Source organism: Pelophylax lessonae (assembly GCF_965119305.1).
Source record: "Pelophylax lessonae genome assembly, chromosome: 3".
Lineage (NCBI taxonomy): Eukaryota > Metazoa > Chordata > Amphibia > Anura > Ranidae > Pelophylax > Pelophylax lessonae.
The window spans coordinates 468,705,897-468,731,186 of record NC_138770.1 but is presented as its reverse complement, the minus strand read 5'-3'; the positions used below and the strand labels follow the sequence as shown (position 1 = coordinate 468,731,186).

At 43.8% G+C, this 25,290-nt stretch overlaps 1 protein-coding gene across 1 annotated transcript in view; it reads right to left on the bottom strand.

Annotated features, from left to right (window-relative positions):
* Positions 1–25,290, bottom strand: part of URB2 (URB2 ribosome biogenesis homolog) — a 183,032-nt gene that overhangs the window by 21,019 nt on the left and 136,723 nt on the right. Inside the window, exons 7-8 of the mRNA XM_082251818.1 lie at positions 5,133–5,375; positions 4,842–4,932 (exon numbers count right to left, since the gene is read on the bottom strand). Coding sequence (XP_082107944.1) covers positions 4,842–4,932; positions 5,133–5,375 — 334 coding nt within the window. The remainder of the gene's footprint in view (positions 1–4,841; positions 4,933–5,132; positions 5,376–25,290) is intronic.

The following is a 25,290-nucleotide window of genomic DNA, read 5'->3' as shown; positions in this document are numbered from 1 at the left end:
TGCCTAAGAAACTGGAAGCTACGAGCATTTCATCACTTCAGTTTCGCCAGATAAATCAAGAGCCATTTTTAAATTGGGAAAGAATCTTATCACACTGATCTTGGTGTGGTCAAATGCTATAAGGGCAGAGGAAAGATCTAGAGTCTAACAGACTCCACATTTTTCAAAAATAGAGTACCTGTCACTACCTGGGCCTCTCTGTATTGTACAAAATTGCCAGGACTTTTAGGGATGTGGAGTTGTCATAAATGGATGAGCACAAAAATGTATATAAAAGACAAAATACAAATATGTTAAAATATGTATCCAAATTGGAAAGAGGATAAAAACATTGATCCATTAGTATCAATACAAACTCAAGGTCATTTTGGAGTACAATACAGAGAGGCCCTGACTCCCTGTGTATTCTGCATGTTTTTATATGGTTTTCTTGAATATATATTTGGATGCGGTTGTGGTTAGTTGTCTCTAGAACTGATATACAATTATCTAGTTACCTGTCACTACCTATTGCCATCATAGGGATATTTACATTCCCTGTGATACAAATAAAAGAAAAATAAAATATGCATGTGAGGTATTACCCCGTGAATGTCAGATTGACAGATTGAAGGGAGTAATTCTAGCATTAGACCTCTTCTGTAAATCTAAAGTGGTAACCTGTAAAGGCTTTTAAAAATGTATGTAGGTTGTTGCCACAGGTGTGCACACATTTTAAAGCATGTCGTGTTTGGCGTTTTGGTATCCATGTACTCTGAGTAAGATCATCTTTTAGATTTTAAAAAATTTGGCAATATATTGTGTTTTTGTGCATTAAAAAATAAATAAAAAAATAGCAACACCCACCATTTTATACTGTAGGGCCTCTATAATGTTTGGGGGTTCAAAGTCATTTTCTAGCAAAATAAAAATGTTTTTATGTAAACAAAGTGTCAGGAAAGGGTTGGTCTTCGAGTGGTTAGAAAAGAGTGGGTCATGTGTGGCATTAGCTTCTAAAATGCCAGGACAGCTTTAACAGCCGCCAAATGTCACCTTTTTGAAAAGTAGACACCCCAATCTATTTGCAGAGAGGCATGTTGAGTACATGACATACCGTATTTATCGGCGTATAACACGCACCTCAATATTAGCAATGAAATTTCAGTAAAAAAAGCTTAAATTTAAAATAAACAGCTTTGAACATTTTTTTTTTAATCTAATGGCATCTTACCAGTGTCCAGCAATGCAGCCTTATCAGCAGTGTCCAGCAATGCAGCCTCATAAGCAGTGTCCAGCAATGCAGCCTCATAAGCAGTGTCCAGCAATGAAACTCATAAGCAGTGTCCAGCAATGCAGCCTCATAAGCAGTGTCCAGCAATGCAGCCTCCAGCAATGCAGCCTCCAGCAATGCAGCCTCTAGCAATGCAGCCTCGCCAGCGCAGTCTCCACTATAATGCTGCCTCGCAAGCGCAATTCACACGATCAGTTTTTTAAAATGCCGGGAAGCAGCGCCGAGAGAAGAAGGGGGCGGGCCAGGCCAAGGAGAAGGAAGAATGAGCGCTCGTCATAGGAAGTCCCACCTATGATAGACGTCACACGTCTCGGCAGAGGAGGCGGGACTTCCTATTACAGCTTGTCCTTCCTTCTCCTCGGAACGGCCCGCCCCCTTCTGCGCTGCTTCCTGGCCTTTTTTTTTTAAATATCGGCGTGCAACACGCACTATTGCTTTTTCCTCCATTTTTAGGAGGAAAAAGTGCGTGTTATACGCCAATAAATACGGTATTTTGTTTTTTTGCCACAAGTTCCTGGAAAATGACACAAAGTTGTCAATTAAATGATATAATGCTCACACATGCCATTGTCTATAAAATATTACACCCCCGGGTGCCTTGGTAGCATTGGATGGGTTGTTGTGGGGGGGATTTCCCCCGGCGGGGCGGGCGGGGCCTGGGTGTCGACCCTCGGCCTTCTATTTTCTCCATAGCCGCTGATGTCTCTTTCTTCTCTCTCCCTCTTCCATTCCTGCTGCCCTCCTCTGCAGTTTCCTCCTTTTCCCCCAGTCTGGTCCCTTTCCCTCTATCTATTTTTTCTCTTTTTTCTTAATTTCTGATATTTTTCTGATGGTGCACGGACGACAGGCTGTGCCCCCCACTAGTGGAGGGTTTGCTATAGGGGTTGGGGTTCGCCCCCTCTGGAAGGGCGCAGTGAGTTCCCGTAGGGGCGCCATTGAGGGGTCGGGCCCGGACCGTCGGTCCTGTAGGGTGTAATAGCGGGGGCGCTGTCTGTCTGGGTGCCGCTATGCTTTCGCACTGTTGGTTGGATGCCTAACTTAAGTTTACATTTTAGGTTATAGTCTTATTGACTACCCATTTTGCTTTTGTGTTTTTCTGCATTGGCACTAATGTATGTCTTGTTTTCTGAGATATTTACTGTATACATACAAAGTATTTGAGCCATGTTGGCTCCTAGTGCACTGTTAACGCTTTCTTTCCAAAAAAACTTCAATAAAAACATTGAAACATAAAATATTACACCCCAAAATACATTCTGCTGCTTCTCCTGAGTATGGGGATACCACATGTGTGAGACTGTCTGTTTAGCCGCATACAGGCCCCGAAAACCAATTACCACCGTTAGGCAGTGAAACATGTAATATGAAGCAAAAGGTGAACTTATCCTTTAAGGCTTTGTAAAATAGGAGCCATATGAGTATTATTAAAGGAGTAAATGATCATCAGCATAGTATTTCTGTGTTTACCTTCAATATTTTTAATGTGTCAGATGTAGATTTAAAAGATAATGCTGCACACAAAGATAAATCTAGTAATTTCTGTCTTATAACATTGAAAGTGGAACTCTAGGGGGAAAAAGTGCTTTTTAACTTTTGCTTGGTCCACATACGTTACCTCTAATCCGGTTTATACTACGTCTGTGGATATGGCTGTTAGAGGAGCTAAAAATGGGCACTGTGTTTGACAGATCTGGGGTTAGAGGGGTTATGTTGTTCATTCTCCCCTTCCTCTACCACATTCAGTATCCATCTGTGGCCTAAAAAAAAACACTGAAAAGTTCCTTCCCCCCGAATCCAGACGCTCGCTACTAAGAAAAAAAATTGCCTGCCTATCTTCCATGCTGCCAATTTGTGGTGCCCCTTTGTTAAAGGAGTCCAGTTTTGGAGGGAGTAGAATGTTAATGGGAATTGGAAGGTGAATACTTGGGTGCCCACGGCTCAAGCTGTCTGGTTTTACAAGAGGGTGGTTTTGGGACCTTCCGTTGTGGGAATAAAACGCTCCCACCTCTAACCTTTTTGATGAACTCATCAAATGCCTCACTAAATAGACATCTCCTTTGGAAAGGCATATGTGAGGCACCTTTTACAGGCAGCTTCAGTTATCCAAGCTTTTAGCCATGAGATTCTGTGTATGTGAATGGAGATTAGAGTCATTCTGGAAAATTGCCTCATGAAATGTTCTAAAAAAAAGCAGAGCAGAAGGCAATAACTGTAATTTTTGTGTAACCGCACAATCCTGAAAAACAGGGTCAATTAAGCAGGAGTTACACCAATGTTATCATTGAGCTACCATTCCATACATTGTAAACATGGTGACAAAAAAAAGTTGTGGATATGCTGGTGCCAACAACAGAACTATTAACCATAAATGCTCTCAGGGGGATATATGGAGATAAGTGAGCTGTTAAATGGGGGGGGGGGTCCACCTCTTTTAAAACAATATACTTAGCTGGCCAGAACTAGTTCTTGAGGGAGTGTTTTTGCTTTTTACTGTGAAGAAGCCTTACTGTATGTAAAGAGTGCCCCCTTGTCCTGTGTCATGACCAGAGAGTGAATAAGTCTATAACAAGTTCACTATATGGACCACCTATATATTTCTACATGGTGTTTATTTCCACCCACCCCCCATTAACTGCCTCTTCTGAAGACAGAACAGATTCAGTTCAGCTAATCTTTCCCCATAGCTGAGCTCCTCCACGCCTCTTATCAGGTTGTTTGTCCTTCCCTGCACTTTCTCCAATATCCTTTTTGTGAACTGGAGCCCAAAACTGAAATGCATTTCCCAGATGAGGTCTTACTAATGATGTACACAGGAGCAAATTTATGTCTCTCTCTCCCTGTCTATACCTCTTTTAATATAATAAAGTATTCACCTAACTTTAGAAACTGCATCTTTGGACCACAAGTTACAACAGAGTCTATGAGAACACCTGGATGCTTCTTGACCACAGATTTCCCCAGCCTGTTCTCCTAAATGTATGACGCAAGCATGTTTTTAAACCTCCTCTGCAGCAGCAGCCTTAAAAGTATGTGACTAATGATGTAATGATCCACCTATGAGTCTAAGTGGCTGAATTTTAGCATCAAGTTTGAAACCTGAGATGAACACAATCCAAACATAGTCCTGTTTTAACAGTAACAGTGAGAGGTACAGGGAAACCCTGTCACAGTGGGCAAATCCAAAAGGGGTCTTCAGGGACTGGGTTCCATAATGATGGTCTGTCCATGACACTGGACCTGTAAAGCACCCTGTGGCTTACTCAACACGTTGCACCAAGTGCCAAGGTGAGCACCCACGCAGGATTTAGTACCCAATGTAACATTATAGATCGTCTCCACATAATGGGATCCAGGTATGGCTCCAAAGGCTTTACCAAGGTTGTGCCGATCCAGATACACTGCTTCTATGCTGGCATTAGAAGATAATGAGGGCTTTATTTAATAATCAGAAAAAAACTATTAATAAAGAAAAATAATAAATTAGTTAATATAAGGGAGATCTCAGTGAAGGAGGTATTTTGACCTACAATTTGTGTGGACATTTGTATATGAAAATATTACAGTATTTTACCTTTATCTCCTTTTTGTTGTCCCTCATGCATGACAGATGAAACCAGCCTATGGAATGTGCTCAAGAATGGTGCAACTGATTTTAGCATTGCCTTGGGTAGAAATAAAAAACAAAAAACATTTAAAAAGAGGCCCCCCTAATTTTCAAAATATCTTCAATTAAAACATGAATTAATAAAGGGCTTCTAAAATATTTGTAATATTTAAAAAATGTGCCCCACTGCTTTACCATTCTAACAAAAGTTTTAAAATGATCTGCAAAATATTGGTTTTAGAATGAAAATAAATGTACCTTGGGATGACACTGCAGTATTGAAAACAGCACTTCATGCACTGCCAAGAATATACTGTAGTATTCTTCAAACCTCAAGTGATCAAGAGGCACTGTGAGCAGCGTTCTGAATGAGAGGGTCACATGGTGAGGATTAATCAGAAACATCTCTCCACGCCTCAGTAACAAGGCCATAGTATCTATTACAGGCACAACAATATCCGAGAGCAGTGAACGGTCCTTGCAAGCTTCATTGCCAAGAGTCTACAACAAAAAGAAAAAAAATTAATAGCAGGATTGCAACTATATTATGTATCAGAGTAATTCATGAACTATAATCAAAGAGATTAATATGCTTATTTTAACTGCATATTCACACAAGCTAAAATTATCTGGGGCAGAAACACGTTATGATTTGCACTGTTACCTCTTAACACTGTAGCCAGTGTTCAGTTCCCAATAAGGCAATATATGCTCAGAGTTGGTATGTTTTGTTTGTGTGTTTCCTGTAGGTCCACAATCCAAATCATACATAAAAAATGTAATGCGGTTGTAAACCTCTGGCCTTTTTTTTTTAAACCTGCATGCAAGGTAAAGCCATAATGTGATCGTATACATTGCATACTATCAAATTATGTTAAGCTTACCTTATAACGAAGCCCTCCCGCTCCAAGAAGTCAGCGCTGCAGGGGCTCCCATCTTCAGCAGTTTGCTTCCGGGTTCGCGGATTCAAGCTCTGTGACTGGCCAAGGCCGCGATTACATCACTCCCGCACATGCACACGGGAGCTGCCTTTCATGGCACAGGGCTCTGAAGGTATGGTACAGGTGGCTGTCCCTTCAGAGCACATGCGCCAGTGATGCCACTGGCTGCATGTAATAGAAATATCTCCTAAATGGTGCATGTTTAGGAGATATTTACACTACCTATAGGTAAGCCTTATTAGAGGTTTACCTCTAGGTAAAATCAAAAGATGGAAGTTTATTTACACTTTAACTACCTTTTCTCTAGAGATCTAGGACTGTATGTCTGTATGATTGTCATTTGGACCTCACGTTGTAAGCACCTGTACAGACAGGAACTAAGAAATAAGAATTACATTACAGTCTTATAAGTATTGTTAGTGCTCGATAAATTAAAAAAATGATATACGCACCTAAGTTTTTTTTTAATAAAAGTTAAAATAAGGACAAATATTAGCACATTATGGTAACATAAAATTATGCAACAACAGAAAATTATTTTGTATCCTTGGTGATTTATATATATATATATATATATATATATATATATATATATATATATATATATATAAGACTACAGTATGTGTGTTACAAAACCCATGTAATCAAGTCTTTCTTACAGTGTAATTTAAAGATTTATATGATAAAGTGTTAATATAATGTTTCATTGGTGTGTTTGGGCTACACCTTCCATCAAATAAATTACCTGTAATGGAGTGTGTCCCTGGTGATTACTACTTTGTGTATAAATCTCCTCCTCAGGGATGACAGGTCCTCTTCATAGTGCTGAAACTCCTGTGAATGGGGGAAAGGATTCTGTCATTCATCCACCTCTCCCTCATCCACAGAATGTGTTTCATGAGAAAATAATGCAAGGACCTTTGCAATGCAGGATACAGAAAGGGGTGGGCTGCTGTTTTGACTTCTTCAATGTACTTCAATGTTAGATCTGAGGTAATTAACCCATATAACCCTGGAAGTTCAAAGCTGTAAAGTGGACCTGTCATAATTGGAGAGAAAATTTCTTTACAAAGGCGTAAACAGCAGGATGTGGGATACACTTCAATAACTGCCTCCCATCCAGCCATTGTACATATACAGCTGGAGGGGAGCAGCACCAATGTAGGTGGATGTACCTGCACGCCTTCCCACATTGAGGACATTCTCTAGAGTGCGCAGCAGTGCAATTGGTGACCACTGGGTCCACCAGACACAGCAGATTACTGATCAATGCACCAAGTCATTGTGCCTAGCCCTGATCTACACCACAGCAGTAAACAAAGGTTTGATGAATGAAACCTTTAAACAGTTTTACATATTGCCTATACAGTGATCCTCACTATAATAAGCAGTCAAAGTGATAAAAAAAATCCCTGTACTATAGAGACACTGCACTTCTCTAGTGACAGTATGTTAAGAAAAAAAAAATTGTTTTTTTCCATTATACAGTCACTGGTCCCTGCTCCTAACCACCACACCTGCCCCAGTGCCCCTGATCACCACCACACCAGTCATATTGTACCTAACCTCTGCCACACCAGTCACAGTGTCCATGATCACCGTCAAATCAGTTACAGTATCCCTGATCACTACCACACTAGTTAGTGTCCCTGATCACCATCACAACAGTAATAGGATCACCATAAGGACTTGTTTACATATGCAATGCTCTCTGAAGAGCCATCTATGCTTGGATCTCTCCTCAGAGAATATTTGACAAACACAGAGGAGGCATTGTATTGCCTCCTCACCCCCTGCTTTAACTGCTTAGACCCACACAAGCACCCCCGTTCACTTAAATGGGTAACGATTGGTGGGTATACAAGGGGTAAAATTCCTACCACAGCTGCAAAGTAAACCATCAAAGTCGTGGCATGTGTACACCCCCAGCCTCTGCCTACGCAGCCAAAGAAGGTAGTAGTTGAGGGGCAGTAAAACAAGGAAACTTTACTTTAAGTCTTTGAGTTATATTTGAAAGCACTGATTTGGACAGCCAATTAATTTTAGTTCCCACATTAGATTATAAATCAATATTAACAGATTTGATAAGGAAAGCAAATTGGCATCGGTGTAGGCAGAGGTGAAAAAACTGGTGTTTTATGGGCATGGGGGCCCTCTCACTTTATGTTGCCCCAGTAATTTAGGGATGAAAAAAAAAATTTGTCTTCCCCAATCCGTTCTCCAGTTGATATTTTACACTTCCTTACATATTTTGCAGATAAATACATCAATAAATGTTTTTTTTGTTTATGGCATAATGCAGCACCCTTGAGAATATAGTTCTCTTAATTAGCCCCACCGCTTAATTTGAGTTTGAACTGAATGTTTTCTCTTCCCTTGGTATAAGAATTGTCCAAAATGATCAGATTTGAAGATTGCTGTAATTTTAATTGTATTGTTCTAATTCAACTGCAGACCAATTTAATCTAGCGTTATAATTTCCACATATCTATATACAGTATATATATATTTTATCAGAATAATAATGGGATTTTTGACTTACCGTAAAATCCATTTCTCATGTTCATTGACAGACACAGCTCTTCATCTTCACGACCATAGGGTTACACTGCCCCCTACAGAAGTAGGATACTAGGCAGGGAAAAGCTTGAGCACGCTTATGGGGGAGTCCCTGGGGTATACTCCCACTTCCTGCTATAGGTATTCAGTTTTGTAACAAGCAGTGTCAGAAGAAGAAAACCCAACTCCAAAGAGGGGTGGGTGCTGTGTCCATCAATGAACATCAGAGACATAGATTTTACGGTAAGTCAAAAATACCATTTTCTCTTTCGTTCGTTGACAGACACAGCTCTTCATCTTCATGACCATAGGGACGTTCCAAAGCAGTGTCAAACATGAGGGGTGGGAACAGCAGAACAAACTTCCCCAAGGCTAAACATAGCCAACCAGGTAACATGGAGTTCCACTGAGAACAACTGGAACTCACCTGAAAAAAACACCCTCAAAGGAGGAAAAATCCTCTGAACAGCAGCCCGCAAAATGTTGTGGTCAAAAGAAGCATCCGCAGATGCCAAGACATCCACTTTATAAAACTTTGTGAATGTGTGTACAGACGACCAAGAAGCCGCCTTGCAAACTTGCATCACTGACGCCTGATGACGGAAGGCCCAGGAGGCACTAAGCGCCAGAGTAGTTCATGCCCTGACAGGGAAAGGAGGAACCTGACCCTTAATAAAATAAGCCTGAACCACAGTCTGTCTGATCCATCTGGAAATGGCCGCAGCAGAAGCAGCCAGCCCTTTGCAAGGTCCATTCGTGAGGACAAAATTGAGTCTCCCTTCCAAAACAACTCCGTAACTGCCAGGTACACCCTGATAACCCGAACTGCATCCAGGGCATGCAAGGCAACTTCCTTAGGATGCTTAGGCTTAGGTCACAGGGAGGGCAACACAATGTCCCAGGGTTCATACACATTTTCACCAATGAAATTCCATGACTTTTCCATGACTTCACGTAAATATTCATGACCTAATGTTTCATGAAATGTCTATGTATACGTGTTAAATAAGAAAATCTATGTCACACCCAGCATATTTTTACTAATATAAATGACAGAAAAAAAGGGGAGATTATGGTCTGCCACATATTACATACTTAAAAAGCCTCCATCCCTAATATATCGAGAAAAAGTGGGGGAAAGCAATGGGACTTTAAATGAGGCATTTAAGTAGAAGAAAAGGGGAAATTTATTATATAATAAATAAATATATATAATACATGTAATTATACAGAATTTATAAACAAACAACATGATACATAGTATACAATTTATATTGAAATCATAAATACATAAAAATAGGATCTAACATAGGATCTCTCAACTTAATACATGTCAATATAAAAACTGTTTGTCTGTCAATTCATAATTACTAAATAAAAATAGAAAGGATAAAGCATCTGAGTTAATCGTAGGCTCGACGCGTTTCTTGGACCTCCGTCCATTCATCAGGAGCATTGGGTACAAGAAAAATGTCTAAAAAAGGGAAAAATATATTTATGCATTGTTGCACCAGAACATCAAGAGGGTAAAAGAATACCAAAGAGAATATGTACAAAAACCTTTACCTCAAATGTCTCAAAAAACCTAATTGGACACGAAAAATACCTCCAGATGGGAGGGGAAAGTGAAGACATCGCAGGCATGGTCTCCCCCGGGGCTGAGGTGCCGATGATGCCAAGCACAGCGGGGATAATCACCGTCCAGGTAGTAAACGGAGCTCCTGAGTGATATACCAAATAGTGACAGTGAGTGCTCCCTTGGACCAGAAAATTTCTAAAATACATAAAGATATTGGGTATGATTCAGTAATGGAATCTGTATAGAAATAATAAGGATATATCAGCTGGTCCAAAAAGAGAGTACCCATCAATGTAGAAAAATCATGTGGGTGGTATAGGTGAGATGAAGAGGGAAGGAGACATGGAGAGATAAAGACTAGAAAAATTGATTTGATAAAAATAAATACCAGGTGTGCAAGTGGTAGTGCAAGTGCATCAATAAACCAAGTGCTAGAACCAAGTAGGTGAAGTGAATAAAGATATGAAAAGAACGTACCGTGAATAAAGGAAGTACAGGGAAAGTATCCCCATTTGTAGTGGGATGGTAAACAGGAGAGCCGAGTAGGTCCTAGCGAGGTGCCCCGATGTACAGGCAAGATCAGCACCAACGCCATGTGTACCGCCAAATATAGACGGAATTCCGTCCTCCCACTTCCGGTGATGAACCGGAAGTGGGTGGTGTCAGACCGTCCGAGGCGTGGATGACACAAAAGAGGAAGCTGTCACGGTAGTGCGACATAGATATGTCATCACGTCCCGGGCAACCTTACATGACGTCGATGGGCAGTGGGAAAACCCCACCCCCAGCATGGATGCAATACAGAGGCAGGACGGGGGGGAAGCCCCAAACGCCCATCGCAGCCCCGGAGTGGGAGACATCCCCCATGCAACACTAAAAACCCTCCTCCAACCGATGATTTAGGTGGTTCCTAATAAATAAAGGGAGTACATGTTGATAAACTAAAAAATATATATATATAATATAATTGACAGTAAAGGCATTGTTCAGGTGCAACAGGTCTCCCACTCCGGGGCTGCGATGGGCGTTTGGGGCTTCCCCCCCGTCCTGCCTCTGTATTGCATCCATGCTGGGGGTGGGGTTTTCCCACTGCCCATCGACGTCATGTAAGGTTGCCCGGGACGTGATGACATATCTATGTCGCACTACCGTGACAGCTTCCTCTTTTGTGTCATCCACGCCTCGGACGGTCTGACGCCACCCACTTCCGGTTCATCACCGGAAGTGGGAGGACGGAATTCCGTCTATATTTGGCGGTACACATGGCGTTGGTGCTGATCTCGCCTGTACATCGGGGCACCTCGCTAGGACCTACTCGGCTCTCCTGTTTACCATCCCACTACAAATGGGGATACTTTCCCTGTACTTCCTTTATTCACGGTACGTTCTTTTCATATCTTTATTCACTTCACCTACTTGGTTCTAGCACTTGGTTTATTGATGCACTTGCACTACCACTTGCACACCTGGTATTTCTTTTTATCAAATCAATTTTTCTAGTCTTTATCTCTCCATGTCTCCTTCCCTCTTCATCTCACCTATACCACCCACATGATTTTTCTACATTGATGGGTACTCTCTTTTTGGACCAGCTGATATATCCTTATTATTTCTATACAGATTCCATTACTGAATCATACCCAATATCTTTATGTATTTTAGAAATTTTCTGGTCCAAGGGAGCACTCACTGTCACTATTTGGTATATCACTCAGGAGCTCCGTTTACTACCTGGACGGTGATTATCCCCGCTGTGCTTGGCATCATCGGCACCTCAGCCCCGGGGGAGACCATGCCTGCGATGTCTTCACTTTCCCCTCCCATCTGGAGGTATTTTTCGTGTCCAATTAGGTTTTTTGAGACATTTGAGGTAAAGGTTTTTGTACATATTCTCTTTGGTATTCTTTTACCCTCTTGATGTTCTGGTGCAACAATGCATAAATATATTTTTCCCTTTTTTAGACATTTTTCTTGTACCCAATGCTCCTGATGAATGGACGGAGGTCCAAGAAACGCGTCGAGCCTACGATTAACTCAGATGCTTTATCCTTTCTATTTTTATTTAGTAATTATGAATTGACAGACAAACAGTTTTTATATTGACATGTATTAAGTTGAGAGATCCTATGTTGTTAGATCCTATTTTTATGTATTTATGATTTCAATATAAATTGTATACTATGTATCATGTTGTTTGTTTATAAATTCTGTATAATTACATGTATTATATATATTTATTTATTATATAATAAATTTCCCCTTTTCTAATATAAATGACACTTACGTTCGCCGCATGCAAAGCTGGCCGCTATCTTGCTGTCTGGGAACATAGTCTGGAAAAGCTGACCTGTGTCTTCACAAGACTTGTATGAATAGTGTGAATTAACCACCTTTAGAGCCCACAGTACCTCTGCTGTTAAGAGTTTCGTTTCTGGATACAGCGTGACTCAAAATGGTCCCTTGTTTTACAGAGGATGAGGTGGAAGCACAGCTGCCGCAGCTGGGAGCCGGTGTCACTTCAGGCGCACGGGTGAAAAAGCCAGCGATCGGATTGGAAGCTGTCGAGCACGCAGCTGCAGACTGGTGCTTTGCACCTTTAGCGTGGCTAGACAGCGCTGCCTCTCCCATGTTCGAAATGTCAAATGTTTTACGACACACTGTACATTTAGCACGTCCCGGGTCCTGATCTTTCTCCAGCCACCTCTCATACTTTTCGTCATGAAGCCATACATTTTTAAAGCTGCATTTCCCTGGCATTGCTGTAACACTGTGAACGGACTGGTATGGATGGCACAGACAGTGAGATGCACAAAATGCAGCACAGCAATCTTTTAGGCCCAAGCGACAGTCATAAGTTGCAGGCGGACTGGTATGGATGGCACAGACAGTGAGATGCACAAAATGCAGCACAGTAATCTTTTTAGGCCCAAGCGACAGTCATAAGGTGCAGGCAGACTGGTATGGATGGCACAGATCTGATGGTGCACAAATGCGGCACTTACTTTTGGGAGAAAGAACAGTGGTGCTCCTGCTTGCCCAAATAAAGCTGTTCAGGTGGCAGTGAGTCATGAAGGTGCAGCTGGAAAAAGTGCAGCGCTTACTATTCTTAGGCCAAACCTAACAGTCCCATGAGGCAGAAAAGAGTTCTCACAGAAACTAAGGCGACTCAGGATTGGATGCTTAATTATTTATTTACATTTATTTTTAACATTCCCGTAGGACTGGTACAGTAGGTGCCCGCAGTTTGCCCTACGGTCGGTCACTGGCCAGCAGCAGCCGAGGAAATGATCGTGCACCAATGACAGGCAGCGGGGAGGGCCGGGCCGCGGTTTGCCTGTATGTGACTGGCCAGCAGCAGCAAACCAATCACAGGCAGCGGAAGCGTCACTGGAGAGCGGGCCGGCCGCATGAACGTGATGACGCGGGGGTGCGGTAACAAACGGTTACCGCCCCCTTCCACGTCATCATCACGTTCATGCGGCCCGCCCTCCAGTGACGCTTCCGCCGCCTGTGATTGGTTTGCTGCTGCTGGCCAGTCACATACAGGCAAACCGCGGCCCGGCCCTCCCCGCTGCCAGCGATTGGTGCATGGTGTATGATCTACTCCTCGGCTGCTGCGGACCCGGAAATGTGCACAAGCATAAAATAAAATAATTATACATTAATTTGCAATAAAAAAGTTTTAAGCATCCGCTCCCCCCGCCGCTCCACCCCGCTCCTCCCCAGATTTCCATGACTTTTCCAAAACATTTGTAAAATCATACTTTTCCATGACCTTTCCAGGCCTGGAAAGTGTCATCTCAGAATTCCATAACTTTTCCAGGTTTTTAATGACCGTACGAACCCTGATGTCCTCATTCAGATGAAATTCGGAGACAACCTTTGGATGGAACAATGGACATGGTCAAAGAACCACCTTAACCCTGTGAACCACTAGATAAGGTGAACGACAAGACGACGTCGCCAGCTCAGACACCCTAGGCGCAGAAGTAATAGCCACCCAAAAAGGCCACCTTCTGGGACAACGCAAGCAGGGGAATATCCCGAATATTCGCAAAGGGAGGTTTCTGAAGAACTGACAACACCAAATTGAGGTCCCACGGCAGCAATGGCAACCGCACCGGGGAAGCCAAGTGTCTCACTCCCTGGAGGAAGCTACGCACCCAGGAGTGTGTGGCCAACGAACGTTAAAAGAAAAATCGCCAAGGCCGAAACTTGGCCCTTGATGGTACTCAAGGCCAAACGCTGCTCAACCCCTTGCTGGAGAAAGGCCAATATCCAAGTCACCAAAAAGGAGCAAGGGTAAACCCCAGGAGACTCACACCCACCACGCTATGTACGTCTTCCAAGTACGATGGTAAATCTTCCTGGAAGTCGTTTTTATCGCTTTTAAAAGCATAGGAATCACCGATTAAGACAACCCTCTATCCTTCAGCACCTGGCTTTCAACAGTGAAGTCGTCAAAGCCAAGGACTGTAAAGCAGGATGGAAGAGCAGTCCTTGAGACAACAGATCTTCCCTGTGAGAGAGTCTCCAAGGAGCATCAGCGACTAGCCGTACCAGATCGGTGTACTAAGACCGGTGAGGCCAATCCGAAGCCACTAGGATGACCGGAATCCCTTCTGCCTCGATCCTGCGCAAAAGTCTCGGCAGAAGTTTGAGAGGAGGAATGGCGTATATCAGATGATAATGACTCCAGGGAGCCACTAAGGCATCTTTGGCATCAGCTAGAGGATCCAGAGACCATGCCACAAACCTCTGTTCTTTCCTGTTGAGGCGAGAGGCCAATGGATCCATCCTCGGGAGTTCCCCACATGGGACACAACTGACAGAACACCTTCAGATGAAGTGACCATTCTCCTTGGTCTAACGCCTGTCAACTGAGATAGTCCACCTGCCACTTTTTTACTCCTGGAATGTGCACAGCAGAGATGGCTTAAAAAAAAATGTTCTGCCCACCTTAGAATGCCGGCTACTTCCTGAGCTGCCAGGACACTTCTTGTGCCCCCTTGGTGATTGACATAGGCCACAGCTGTGGCATTGTCCGATTGAATCCATACCGGACACTCCTGGAGACGATTTGTCCAATGATCCAGACAAAACCTGATCGCTGGGAGCTCCAGTACATTGATCACATTCCAGAGTACAGACCCCTTGAGCACACTCCGTGCCTAGGACGCCTCCCCACCCGGATAGGCTGGCATTCGTGGTGACAACCGTACAGTACAGGGGAAGAAAGGATTTTCCCTGAAGAAAAGGCAGAGAGCGAAGCCACCAAACCGGAGACCCCCTCGTGCTCCGGCTCAACAGGATCAGATTGTCCAGAGACTGAGGATGCTTGTTCCATTTCACCAGAATCTCCTTTTGCAGAGATCTTGTGGGGAACTGTGCAAACAGAACTGCCTCAAAAGGTAGACACTATCTGGCCCAGCACCCGAATGCAAGTCCAAAGAGATGACCGTCTGCTGGACAGCAGAAGCTGGATCGCATCCAGCAACTTCTGAAGTTTTGCCGGAGGGAGAAACACTCTGGCCGAGTCCAGAGTCTGTCCCAAATATTCCAGGCTCGTGGACAGGACCAGAGCAGACTTCAGAAGTTTCAGAATCCAACCAAACTCCCTCAGTGTTTGTAGAGTGATCTCCAAGTTGGCCAACAGAGCAGACGAAGACTCTGCTCGCAAAAGCAGATCGTCCAGGTACCCCACAGATCTTCCAGGTACTCCAAGATCGCGATCCTCTGCTGACGCAGTAATGCTAGAACTGGGGCCAACACTTTTGTGAAGACCCGTGGAGTGGAGGTGTAACCAAAGGGTAACGCCACAAACTGATAGTGCTCCTCGCCCACGGCAAAGTGGAGGAAGCGCTGATGGGGGATACAAATGGGGATGTAAAGGTAAGCATCCTTGATGTCGATGGATGTGAGAAAATCCACCTGATGCAAATGGATTCCATTCGGAACTTTCGTACCCACACAAAGCAGTTTAGTGCCTTAAGGTACAAAATTGGACTTCACAAGCTGGGGGGAGGGGAGGCGCGATTGAGAAGGAGAGGAACCCAGGGGTCCAGCCATCCCAGGGAGGGGCCCACGTCCACCCCAAAACCCACCAGGGGTAGAGGGGGGACAGCTACTTACCACACCATGAACAGGGTGGGCACTGCTCCGGACAGGACACCGCTCCAGCATAATGTGGGTGCTGTTGGCTAGAAGGAAACGCTGCAACTCAGGCCGAAGCCAGTTCGTATGCGGCCTCGTTTAACTCGCAGGCCAGCCCCCCAGTGGGGCTATGTCGTGGCTGACCTAGCGCGGAGCTGTACACGCTCGCTGGCCGGACTGGGGGGACCCCTAAGGATCTATATTATTCAGTTTGTGGCCCAGTCCTGCAGTTGATAGTAGATTCTTACAGGAACAAAATAATAAAAGGAAAAAATTTAATTCAAAAATAAAAAATTGCCAGGACCAGAGATTTCAGCAAGGAACTAGGTCCTTACTCTTGACTAGGCAGAAAAAAAACATAATACCTATAGCAGGAAGAGGGACTGCCCCATAGGCATGCTCTAGCTTTTCTCTGCCTAGTGTCCTACTCCTGTAGGGGGCAGTATAACCATAAGGTCATGAAGATGAAGAGCTGCGTCCGTCAATGAACGAAACAGAAAAGATAGGCACATAGAATATAAGAATTTTGCCAATCTTTGTATTCAGTATCAAAGTTAAGATTTTGTGTTGTGTTAGGGAGAGATTGCCCATGGTTAGAGTTACGAGTGAGTTATGCAAGATGAAAAAAATAAATAAAAGGAATTTTTCGATGCGATTAATACAACAATCTCAATGGGGGATATTTACCAAAACTGGAGCACTCAGTCTGATGAAGCAGTGCATAGCAGTCAATCAACTTCTAATTTCAGCTTTGACAATATAACCTGGAAGCTGGTTGGTTTCTATGCAGAGCTGCAATAGATTTTGCACGCTCCAATTTTAGTAAATACAATTTAAAGTCATTTTTAGATGTGAAAAGCACAATCTCAATATATCTACAAAGCAAAGACCAGTGAGAAATTATTTGTAAAGTGGTTCTGAAGTCAAGACATTTTTTACCATAATTAAATCCCTGCATTAAAGTAAAAAAATGTATTATATTCCTTCTCTCCTCCAAAAAGCGTACCCAAGCCTTTTCTCAATCCAGCACCGTGCTTGTGTGCAGCAGCACTGCTCTCTCTCCCTCTCCTTCCAGGATACAGCGAAAGCAGTAGGAGCCAGTGGCTCCTACTGCTGTAAATCAAATCCTGTGGAGGGAGCAAGAGATGGGGTTGAGCCGCTCTGTGTTTCTATGGATGCACACAGCCCAGCTCGGGAGCGCTCCCGCACAAGTGTCCCCACAGCAGACAGCTTGCTATGGGGGCACTTAGTGAAGGGGAGGAGCAATGGACACCAGAAGAGGCGTTAAGGGGCTGTTCTGTGCAATACCTCAGCACAGAGCAGATAAGTATAACATGTTTATTATTTTAAGAAATAAAAAAGAGCCTTTACAAATACTTTAATGAAAGAAAGCTGACCAGCACCCAAAGACATTGAGATTTGTTCTCTAGTAGGTAAGTATATGTTTACAAAGTACACATGCAGTTTATCCAATGCAACGGATATTCCTTTTGACTTATTATTGGTTGAATAAACCCAGGTTTGAACATTGATTTCAATATTTTTTCTCATGAAAAAACTTTTAGATTTAGTTAAATATTAGCTCTTTTTTGGAATGTAAAGCTTCTTACATTAAGTGATATTTTCTAAGAGCATCCTGAATTAGCCATTCGGGAATTCTAACAGTTTTTTTTTTTTTTTTAATCGGCACAAAATGGTTTGGAAAAACTGGAGAATATTATTAGTAAAAAAAACAGATTATAGCTATTAAACAAGCGAATTAAAGAAAAGAATCGAGTCGATGGAGAACTCTAATATCTCAGAGCACTGTCCGAATTGAGAGCTTGTCGGTGTGAAAGATAAACCTAAGAGGTCAACTTGAAAACAAGAGAGCAAATCCTCATAATGAGCCATTTCTAGGAGAACTTCAGTATCTCACAAAAGCGAGTACACCCCTCACATTTTTGTAAATATTTTATTCTATCTTTTCATGTGACAACACTGAAGAAATGACACTCATCTTCTGGGCAATCTTGTGAAAAGCTAGAAGCACTGACTCCCAATTAATGTGAAACGAGGTTGCCACTTTTGGAAGAAAACTCGGAACTGGCCTGAGTATAATCCTGTCTTGAAGAAGCAAGCAATACGGTTCCTTGGCTGAAAAAGCACACAACTCGGACACCCTCCTAGCAGAAGCAATGGCTGTCAAGAACACGGTCCGCAGTGTTAAGTGAAATAAGGAACAAGAGGTAGGAGGATCAAACGGAGGGGCCAAAAACACCAAAGACAAATCCCATTTGGGGAAGAAGGACCTTACTGGAGGCCTGATCTTCATGGCCACCCTCAAAAAGTGTACCACTAATGGATCCAAAGTCCATCTTCTGTCCGACATTGCTGACAGGGCAGAAACTTGGACCTTTAAAGAATTGTAAGCCAAGCCCTTGTCAAAGCCAGACTGGAGAAACTCCAAAATTTCAGAAACCGAAGAAGATATGAAGTCCCAACCTCTCTTCGAGGAAAAGTTCAGAAAAGCTCTCCAAATTCTATGATATGTCTTGTTAGTCAACCTTTTGCGAGTTTGTAACAGGGTATCCTTTACCAGTTCCAAGATACCTAGGTAATCAAAAGATCTCTCAATCTCCACGCCATCAACTTCATTCTCTCGGGGGTTTGGGTGACATAACCCGTCCTGCAGCAGGAGATCTCGAGCCAGAGGTAGTGGAATTGGATGGAACAACTTAATGCTCCATAACAATGGAAACCACGGCCTTCTGTGCCAGAAGGGCAGAATCGCAATCGCCTCCACATTCTTCCGACGAATCTTCAACAAGACCTTGAGAATTCCTGAGGGTGCCAAACTGGAGAGACGTAGCGAGGAAGCTGGAATTTCTTCTTCAAGGCCATCTGATCTATCTCCGGTGTTCCCCACATGCTGAAGATCTTGGCTAAATATTTGGAATTGAGGTCCCCTTGTTATCTAGTTACATAGTTAGTGAGGTTGAAAAAAGACATCCGTCCATCCAGTTCAAGCTATGATGTATGTGTGTGTTTGCTGTTAACCGTACATTGTATACCCCTCTATGAACTTACAACTTAGACAATCCGCCAGAAAATTCTCGGGCCCTGGTAGGTTAAGCAGCTGAAAGAGAGGCGAGATTCTTCTCCGCCCACAAGAATATTTGGCAGGCCACCTGCAGAAGAGACAGACTCCGGGTGCCCCCCTGCCGAGTTACCTAGGCCACTGTGGTCCTGTTGTCCGAAAGCACTTTGACTGCTTGTCCTTGCAAAAGAGGCTGGAACGCTAACAGAGCGCGTCGAACGGCTTCCAACTCTAAGTAGTTCGAACTCCTTGAAGGCAGCGACTGCCATTGACCCTGAACGTGCTGTTCCAAACAGTGTGCCCCCAACCTATCAGACTGGCATCTGTCGTCACCACCACTGGGTCTATGAGCTCGAGTGACACTCCTTTCGGTAGATTGTGAGAGACTCTCCAACAAACGAAGGATGAGCTACTGGAGTCGGAATACAAATTTTCTGAATCAAAGACTGGCGATCCCAATGGTGAAGGAAAGTGCACGGAAACCTCCGTCTTCGCCACCTGGTCCATGGTACTACCAGAATAGTGGAAAATAGGAGACCGAGATAACGCATGCACTCCCTTAAAGACAGGTTAGACCGGGACATCACTGCCCTTGTCTGTTTCTGGATCTCCAGAATCTTTCGTATTGAATTGCACTCCGAGATACTCCAACACCTGCGTTGGGCACATTTGACTCTTCTGATAGTGGATTAGCCAACCGAAAATAGTGAGCGTCTCGCAGGTCAGAGCTACATGATCGAGAACGAGACTTCTCGAGGGTCCAAGCAGTAATATGTCATCCAGGTAACGGAATATCTGCACTCCTTCTATCCTCAATAGCGTGATGATAGCCGACAACACTTTTGAAAATGTTCTGGTAGCAGTGCACAGGCCGAGAGGAAAACACAGAAACTGGAAATGCAGACCCTCTATGGTGAACCTGAGAAAGCGATGGTGGGCCGCATCTATGGGAACATGCAAGTAGGCATCTGCTAAATCGATGGAAGCCATCCAATCGCCTCTTCTTACCACGGAAATTATAGTCTGCAAATACTCCATTTTGAAAGGTGGCACCTTTAAAAATGAATTTAAATATTTTAGATCCTAGACCGGCCTGAAACCTCCCGATACCATCGACACCAAGAATAAAAGGGGAATAAACTCGTTGGTCCCATTCTCGCCTTGGAACTGGAAGAATGGCATTTACGGAAAGCAAGTCTTTTACATATGTTAGCCAACATTGTCTTTTGACAGTAGAGACTAACTCCGGTTTCCACAAAAAAAGAAGAAGGATGGGGTCTTTCTCCGAATTCCAAACGATATTCACTCTGAACGATGTTTAGAATCCAGACTTCCTGAACTTTGTCCGCCCAGGCGCCCCCGAAATGAGCTAGCCTTGCTCCTTCTCGAGGGGACTTGGCGGAGAAACCTTCAGATCGATTTGTCTGAAGTCTTTGCTGACTGGTTGGGTTTAGTTCTGGGACCTTTTGGGAAGGCCGAGCCAACTCCCCTCCACTGCCGGAAGAACGGTCTACCCGGCCTATATGCATTTGGTTCCCAGAACCCCTCCTTGTTCTTCCTGGAAAAACAAAAGGGCTGACGCTGTCTTCTCCTCTCTTGAGGTATTAAACCAGACTTCCCGCCAGAAACTCGATAAATACCCGCTGCCAACGCTTTGCCAAATAGAAGCTTTCCATCAAAGGAGACCGAACAAAGGCTGTGCTTGGAGGTGTTGTCTGCCGACCAATGCTTCAACCACAAAGCCCTGCGGGCCGTAACGGAGTGGGCTATTAACTTTGAAGTCATTCAGACCTGATCCACCGCTGCTTCAGCTAGAAAATACACTGCCGTCTTCACCAATTGCAAGGGAGAAGAATTACCAGCTTCAACTACTTCCTCCGAAAATTCAGCCTTTAACTACATTACCCAAACTTTGAGGGCTGCCGCTATCAAAGTGAGAGCAATATCTGGTCTATATGCTGCTCCCGCCAGGGCATACATCCTTTTTAAACCTGTGTCAACTCTGCGATCCATTGGATCTTTAAAGGAGACTGAATCCTCTAATGGTAGTGTGACATGACGATTCAGTCTCTGCAATGAAGCACCCACTCTACTCTAGGTGTAGTGTCCCATAATTCCGCATCCTTAGCACTGAAGGGATATAACTTTGAGACTCTATTGTGGACATACAGCTTCTTGTTCGGCCTTGCCCATTCTTCTTCCACAATCTCCTGAATCTCAAAAATCAGAGGGAATAAAGGAATTGATTTCTTCAATTCTGGATAATACCCGCGCTGTTATTTGGGAGGGGTAACCTCCTCCCGCCACTTCATGGCATCTGTGACTGCTTGCACTAAGGAGGGAACTAGCGAAAAATCAAACGTATAAAATTCCGGTTCAGACTCAGAATCTGAAGCGTAAGATCTCATCTCTTCATCTGAGCTGCCACGCACTGCCGCCTCCTGATCTGAATTTTCCGAAACAGATGACCGAGCAGAGCGAGCTGATCTCTTGGATACACTCTTGATCCCCTCCTTGACCGGAGCCTTAATGTATGACTTCACCTGACGTGCATCTGCAGCATAATCCCGAGCCGCTCCCTTCAAACAAGAGGCGCATACTAACTTTCCCGGCAAGGCCTGAGCTGGACAAGCCCAACAGGATTCCGCGTCTGACCGAACTTGTGAAGAGGCTCTGGAAGAGAAAGAAGACCTCCTTCTATTTCTGCAGCCAGATTTGCACTTCTTTAAAGCCTTACGGTGGGGTACCTTCCCCTGATTGGGATCTGAACAACCACCTCAGGGCACAGGCGAAGGAGCCCTGGATGGCCGCTGTGAGGCTTGCAGCTCAGAGCTTCGGGAACTGACATGCCTAGCCCCCTTCCTGGCTTTTTCAGCCAGGAAAGCTGAATTTGAACCACTTTGCGGACGTTTATCCCGCACTGGGTTCTTCTCCGTAAAAAAGATAGGAGAGAAGGGAGCACTCTTTTAACCACTTCCGCCCCGCCCACCAAACATGTACTGCGGCACTCTGCCGCTTACAGGCAAAGCGACATAGCCCTACGTCGCTCGCCCACGAGACTTTAGGAGCCTGGGGAGGCAGCGCGTGTGACCACTCGCAATCTCCCGCAGCAGAGGGAGAAAGACAGACGGCTGATGTAAACGTAGCCGTCTGTCATTCTCCCTGAGGTAAGAACAGAGGCTATGCGATCCTGCTATATAGGATCGCATGTCTCTGTGGTTACTTCACTAGCACGCCCCCTGACAGTTAGAATTACGCCCCTAGGGACACACTTAACACCTTGATCACCAGTAAAGTTAACCCCTTCTCTGCCAGTGTAATTTTTACAGTAACAGTGCATATTTATAGCACTGATTACTTTAGTAATGTCACTGGTACCCCCAAAAGTGTCAAAAATGTCAGTCAGGGGTCCGATCTGTTCGCCGTAATGTCGTAGCCCCGCAAAAAAAAAAAAAAAAATCGCAGATCGCCGCCATAACTAGTTAAAACAATAAAAATGACATAATAAACAGGCAAAAAAAATTTGGGGGAGCATACACATGTATTTCTAAAGCTGCTGCAGCTATGAACCAAAAGACATGTATATTTAAAAAAGAATAGCGCGCAAATGCAAAAGAAATTACTACCAAATCTGAAGACAATCCATAAATAAAAATGGGGATTTGGTCCCACCATATGGCCATATCGTGCTCAAGCCCACTACTGCGTCAAAGTACCCCATTATCAGTGGGTCCTACACTATCCATGAAAAAGAGATGAATCCAGCCTTTCTAACCCTCCTATATCCACTTGATGGTGGACACTGATTGAGTACAGGTGTGTGTGGGGGGGTGGGGAGGGTTGCTCAACCTTCTTATTTCTTTTTTAAATATACATGTCTTTTGGTTCATAGCTGCAGCAGCTTTAGAAATACATGGATATGCTCCCCCAAAATTTTTTTGCCTGTTTATTATGTATTCGGTCTGACCAGACTATCGAGGTTGAGCAACCCTCCCCACCCCCCCACACACACCTGTACTCAATCAGTGTCCACCATCAAGTGGATATAGGAGGAGTCCCCTGTAGTGCATTTGCACATCTTTCCCAGCAAGGAGTATTATCTCCAAGGGTTAGAAAGGCTGGATTCATCTCTTTTTCATGGATAGTGTAGGACCCACTGATAATGGGGTACTTTGACGCAGTAGTGGGCTTGAGCACGATATGGCCATATGGTGGGACCAAATCCCCATTTTTATTTATGGATTGTCTTCAGATTTGGTAGTAATTTCTTTTGCATTTGCGCGCTATTCTTTTTTAAAAATAAAAATGACATAAATCTTTCCCGTAGTTAGTAAACACAATAACATTTGCGCAAACCAATCAAAATACGCTTATTGTGTATTTTTTACCAAAAATATGTAGCAGAAAAAAAATTGGCCTACAATGTTAAAAAATTTTGATTTTTACTTTTTTTTTTTGGAGAATTTCATATAAAAAATATTGTTATTTTTTCAAAATTGTCGCTCTTTTCTTGTTTATAGCGCAAAAAATAAAAATCGCACAGGTGGTCAAATACCACCAAAAGAAAGCTCTGTTTGTGGGAACAGCGTCGCAATTGTCCCTTAAAAGTCACGCAGTGCCGAATCGCAAAATAGGGACTGGTCATCAAGCAGCCAAATCCTCCAGGGATAAAGTGGTTAAAAAACACACACAAAAAAAAAAACACACAGCAGACCTTTCCATTTAAGTCTTCAGCAAGAGGGGCAGCAAAAGGAGACCTGCAACCAGAAGCAAGTACTATCCTTAAAATCAGAAAGTAAGGCAGCAACCAACCTAGAGACCTCAAACAAATGAATAGCAGCTTAAAAAAAGATATACTTACCAAGGCAGAGCAGGGTAAAGGCAGGCTGGAGCATCCACACACAAGCAGCCGGAGAGAAGCACGGATTGCAGCAGAGGAGATTAAGGCATGGATTGCACTGGATTAGTGCAGCAAACACACACAGGAACTTTCATCTTTTTAAAAAAGCCCACGCTCCCTGAATCTGAGCCGAGCGGCTCGGTGGTTGCTAGGTGACCCGACGAAGCAGAGACCTAGCTTCGCCCCGCCCAACCCAAAGCCGCCACATCACCTGCTCGGCTGAGGGAAGAGACAGCACATGCGAGAGGCGGCAATGATGAGGGAATGCAGGTGAGAGGCAAAACTGCAGGAAAGCAAGGCAAGTCTAGTCAGGACCCAAAAGCAGCAATGCAAAAAACAAACACATCCACAGAGACCACAAGTGCAGGCAGTAGTTTATACTGCTAAAATTTGGCAATAGGGAAACCCCCCCAGCAGGAGATTTAAACCCTAAAAACGGGGGGTCATCTCACTCGGGAGAGGCTGAACCCATGCAGGCAATAAGAAAAAAGTATTTCAAAAATACAAAAAAGTTTTCTTTCCTTCTTTTTTTTTTTTATTTCAAAACAAGGCGTCCAGAGCGAGGACTAAAAAAGAACACTGGCTAAGGCAGACAGTCGCTTTTTATGGGCTAAAAGAAAGGGGTGTACTGGAGGGGTCAGAGGGGGCGGAGATGACCCATGGTAGGCTGACATGGGGAGGTCCAGGAAAAAATGGATTTTTGTAAGAACTTACCGTAAAATCCTTTTCTCTTAAGCTCATTGACAGACGTAGTCTTCTTGATTCTCAAGAGCTGGGTTATGTTGTCTCCGCAGGAGTAGGACTAGGCAGAATGACAAAAACGTTCTGGCTCCACCCTAGGGGGCAGTCCCTGAGGGTATATCCTCCTTCTCTCTGCTACAGGGAATCAGTTCTGTTTAAAGCAGTACAGAGAATTTAACCCAACCCAACTCAATGATAGAGGGGCGGGTACTACGTCTGTCAATGAGCTTAAGAGAAAAGGATTTTACGGTAAGTTCTTACAAAAATCCATTTTTCTCTATCGCTCATTGACAGACGTAGTCTTCTTGATTCTCAAGAGCTGGGACATCCAGAAGCAGTGCCACAAATGAGGGGTGGGATTGACAAAATCAAATCCAATCTAGTAGGCCCAACCGGTGCCAAACTAGAAGTTTTAAAGGCTCATTATAAACAAAGAATGAGACTAAAAGAAAAAATTTTCCAAC